Below are 4572 nucleotides of genomic sequence, written 5' to 3'. Positions count from 1 at the left end.
GAATCACAGAATTATCTTTTACTGACTAAAAAATTTATTCTCTAGGATGCCTATCAACTAAAATGTTTTGGTTTTATTATTTTTAAAATATCCTAAGCCATCCTATTATTTTAAAAACAATCATAAACACTTAAGCTTGCATAAGCTATTTGATATATATGACATTAACTAGGTTAGCAGCAGGTTTAGCTGCTGCTCCCAGCCAATTCTTTTCACTTTGGGAGGGCACTCAGCAGCCTCTCTCCTTGCCAGGACATGCCTGACCCTGGGAAGCCCTGCAGGCTACCAGAGCCCAGGGCCCTCAGCTGTTGATAAAGCAAACCTATACTTCTGATAAGGCACAGCACGAGATTCCTTTTACTGGCCCCTGAGCAATGAGTGATAGAGCTGATGACATACTGCCACACTTGTTCCTCAATAATATAAGGCTATTTGGTCTGGGGAAAGCCTGACTCTTCACTGGAAACAACACTGCTGATGACAGCAGTTGGCCAACTTGGTGATGACTTGGGTACACAACAAAGAAAACACCCTACTGTTCACCAAAACACAACACAGACCAGAACTTCAACCCCTCCCTGCATTCAGGATGAGCAGCTTTTGCTTCTCTCACCCTGCTACTACCACGAGCACTTCAGACATGTCCCTGAGACCTCAGAGACTTGATGTTCCCCTTCAACCACTCACCAAATCCTCTGCTTTGTCCACACAAGAGGACAAGTATCAACCACCTCTCCCCAGGCTGCTGACAGCTCTTGATTGCTATTACACTGACTGGGGCAGTGCGAGTTTCCAAAGCAGAGTTTTCAAGTGTTCTGCATCTAGAGCTGAGGCCAGCATGGTAAAAACAGGGTTAGGAGCAGCTCCCAGAGTAGTGGCTTGTACACAGTTGCACTTCCTTTGGAAACCTGGCCCCAATTATAGATGCTGAGCTTTCCTGCAAACCTGGCCATAAAGCCTGTGCCTGTTCCCACTGCAATCAGTGGCGACTGAATCAGTTCTGATTGATTTAAGTCTCTGAGCAGGCACAGAGACTTAATTAGAAAATTAGTAACTGCAAGGAAAGGAGAGAATGCACAACAGCCTGCCAGATCTCTGGAAGGAAGCAAGCAAAGGAGCCAGTTGTCCTTAAGACTGAGATTTTAGCCTCTCATTTTTCCCCTCATTAAAAAAAAAAAAAAAAAAAAAGATAATAAAAGAGATTGGCAAAATAGCCTTGAAGCTGTTTTAAACATCTTGTATAATATATAATTGCTTTTCAGCTCTTGAGTACTCTACTTTTAGATCTGTCCCCTGGGAAGAAAATATGAAACATGCTGAAACACACAGCCCTTAACAGCAATCAGCATTTTCAACTTTTCTTTGTGCTGGAAGTAATTAAAACTTTGTCTAAAACTCCTTGCTATTTGACAGGTACAAAGACAGATCAAGTCTAAGGTGTGTTTTTCATGTTAGTCCAGCTGAGTGCCAGAGAGATATTTTTCACCAGCTCTTGTGTTTTAAGAAAATTGAGATTCTCAACTCATTACTTCATGAAAAATCCTAATGTCTGGAGGCTCACAGCCACAACATTCCAGAATTTTTATGCGCTTGGAGGATTACCTGCAGTCGTGGAGGGCCTGCATAACAGGCTTGGAGGCTATTTGTACTCTGGTAAATGCATGCACCAGAATGCAGGACCACCAGTGCCAAGCCAAGCTGTGAAGTGTTAACCCTGGTGCAGCCTCATCTGCAGTGTTTGGGAATAAATTACCCTTTGAGCAAACTATTCCCCTAATGATATTTGAGCTTGTTTTGGACAGAAGTATCTGCATAATACCTACTGGGAGCCTGGGCATCAACAATTATTTGCCTAGTATGGGCATTAAGAGGATCAGGGCCTGGGAATATGCAATGGAGTATTTGCTAGCATAGATATAGGGTAAGAATTAACTTGGGTATGTTTTAACAGGGATAAACACTGAGATGTGTTTATTAGCCTGGGTGAAGCCATTTTGTTCTGTGCTCAGATGAGGGAAATACTAGGAGCTCAAGAGACTCTGGCTCTCCCACTTTCAGCTATATATGACACAAATATACCAGTTGCTGGCTGTGATAGGGGTCCGAGATGTAGGATGCCAATCCATGAGAAGAATTCTTTGTCTAAAAAAATCCCTCATGCTCAGAGCAGTGTCCTGTTGGAGTTAATTGCTAAGATACTAGCAGTCAAGAAAGAAACCAGAAGCTATAACTTTCCAAATTTCCAAAGCTCCAGAATGGGTTCTAATTCAGCTAACAAGATGCATCAACCTAGAATTCAGAACAAAAGGCAAGATATGCAGTCAGATCTTTTGAAGTGGGAAGAAATTTTGTGTGTGAGAATACTGAGATGCAGGCCCTTCATCAGCACCACCCAGCTCTTGGCAAAAGTACGTCTTGCCCTTCTCTTGCACACAACCCTTCATCACCATGATGGCTGGGCTACCAGAGAGCACTTACACAATCTCTACAGCCTCCTGCCTCTGGAACAACAGTACAAAAGCAAAACACCACAGGGGATGAAACGAGGCAACACGAACATCCAGGTGGTGTTAGGACAGTGTGCAAGTGTCCTGCTTTTGCTGTGACGGTTGGACTTGATCTTGGCGGTCTTTCCCAACCTTAATGATTGATTCTATGAAGCTGCTCAGACAGAGTGCTGTGACAGTTCCTTTCTGAATGCAAGCTTAACCCCTCAGTACAGAAAAAAGCAAGTGTTTCTAAGCAGAAATCTCTCAACTGAATGTGCTCAGGGATTGGTGCACTCTGGCAAGGGCATAATTTCTGGGCATTTACAAAATCTCCTTAAAATGCCATTTGTTAGAAGAGTACAGCTAATATCACAGTAGGGGTGTTGCAGTATTTGCATAATATTCTCTGAGAAAATTGTGTATGTACCAGGATGATACTGGTAGCCAACACTACATTCAGATATCTTCTGTAATCTCAACATGAGTAATATGCTGTAATTGCCCATTACTGCTTAACCCCCAAAATATTATGAGCTGGTCCCATTCTCTGCCTGCCAAAATCTATTTTTGTGTTTGACTCACAGACAGCTTCTGCCAGGCATACTCACACTGGTTAGCACCTCAGGGCTGCACCATGCAGCATCATGCTGATCACAGTCCAAATAGTTGAGCCTGTGAGGAATTCTTTGTCTCTGCATGCACCCCATTTATTTTCAGAGGTTGGCAGACTGCAGGGACAAACTTCCCAATTTATGAGAACACAGGCTGAAACTACAAACAAAACACATCAGACCCATCATCCCATTTTGCCTGTACTAAGCCATAATCTCAGTTCCTAAGAAATAAATAGGGTAAACACAGAAATGACAAGGCAATAAAGCACGATCTGGCTTACTGCATTTACATTTTTTAATAGAGTCTTTCAATTGTTTTAAGAACAAGCATTTTTAAATTTCATGCAAAGGTATAACATGTAGTTGGACGGCCTCTGCATGGAAGAAAATATCACAGTGAAAATGTGTCTCTTTGCCCTCTAAATACTCTTATTTCACACGTAATATACAGTACAAGCAGACAGGGCCGAATTCAGAAGTTGTAACTTCATGGTAGGCAGTGCCTTTTGCATGAGCCTAATACTCACACATCGTGCTGAGAAAGTGGAAGACTTTAGTACAAGGCCTTTGCCAGGGCGAAGAGATTTAGAGATTTAGAAAAGGAAGCATCAGGCTATAATACAGCATCAAAAAAGAGAGAGTATTCCCATTTCTCCCCTATCTGTGCTTTTGAAATCAGGTAACTTAAGCTCTTGAAAACTTACATAGGGTTTGCAAAGGAGCTTCTCTGCATGTGGCCTTGCATACCCCATAAAATGCATGAATTTATCCAACTTGCACACTGAACTAAGTGCATAGTCCTTTTGTGTACTTAAAAGTATAATTATGCCTATGATGACAACTTCCTTATGGCTAACATGGGCTGTCCAGATGTGCAAGTCTAAGTGCTTCTCTTGGGCTTCACAGGTTCAAAGAACATACCAGAGGAACTGAAAACCATTTGAATTTCACTCCTCTTACTGCAACAGCCACTCATGTACCCTTTTCCTTACTGGAATACTTCACTCCATCAGTAGGAGCTAGGTATTTAATGGATTTGCTATGCAAAATGATACTTCATGTGGCACATCGTTGTTTATGTTTCTGTGGGAGCATCCCTTTGGCAGCTTTCCAGGGCACAGGATGCAGCCCCAGGTCCTGTAGCACTGCTCCCTGTTCCCAAAAGACAACACCCCGTTTGCAGCGCCAGCTTAGCTGGCAACCGCATCTGTCCCGAGCTGGTGTTCTGGGAAATTCTCCATCCTTCCTCTGCCACCACCTTCGCCAGGCCCAGCCGTCTGCAGCGAGGTAGGGGCTGGTTGCAGCCGTCCTTCATGGCTAATGAAGAAGGGGAGAAAACAGAAGGGATTAAGAAGAACCAGCCCACGAACTGCTGCTAAGCAGGAAGTCGGCACCCCTGCTCCCCCTGTGTCACACTCGCCTCGCACCCTCCCTTAGCGCGGCCGGTCCACGGCGGTGACCGCGGCCGG

General features: G+C 43.8%; 1 protein-coding gene across 1 annotated transcript in view; it reads left to right on the top strand.

The window, feature by feature from the left end:
* Nucleotides 1-3507: 3507 nt before the first annotated feature.
* DHRS12 (dehydrogenase/reductase 12) overlaps nt 3508-4572 on the top strand; it is a 30974-nt gene continuing 29909 nt past the window's right edge. The window contains exon 1 of the mRNA XM_017733652.1: nt 3508-4390. Coding sequence (XP_017589141.1) covers nt 4134-4390 — 257 coding nt within the window. The 5' untranslated portion in view covers nt 3508-4133. The remainder of the gene's footprint in view (nt 4391-4572) is intronic.

This window comes from Corvus brachyrhynchos, unplaced genomic scaffold, assembly GCF_000691975.1.
Source record: "Corvus brachyrhynchos isolate BGI_N302 unplaced genomic scaffold, ASM69197v1 scaffold202, whole genome shotgun sequence".
Taxonomy (NCBI): Eukaryota; Metazoa; Chordata; class Aves; order Passeriformes; family Corvidae; genus Corvus; species Corvus brachyrhynchos.
The sequence above is the reverse complement of the archived record's forward strand: the minus strand, read 5'-3'. Positions and strand labels throughout refer to the sequence as shown.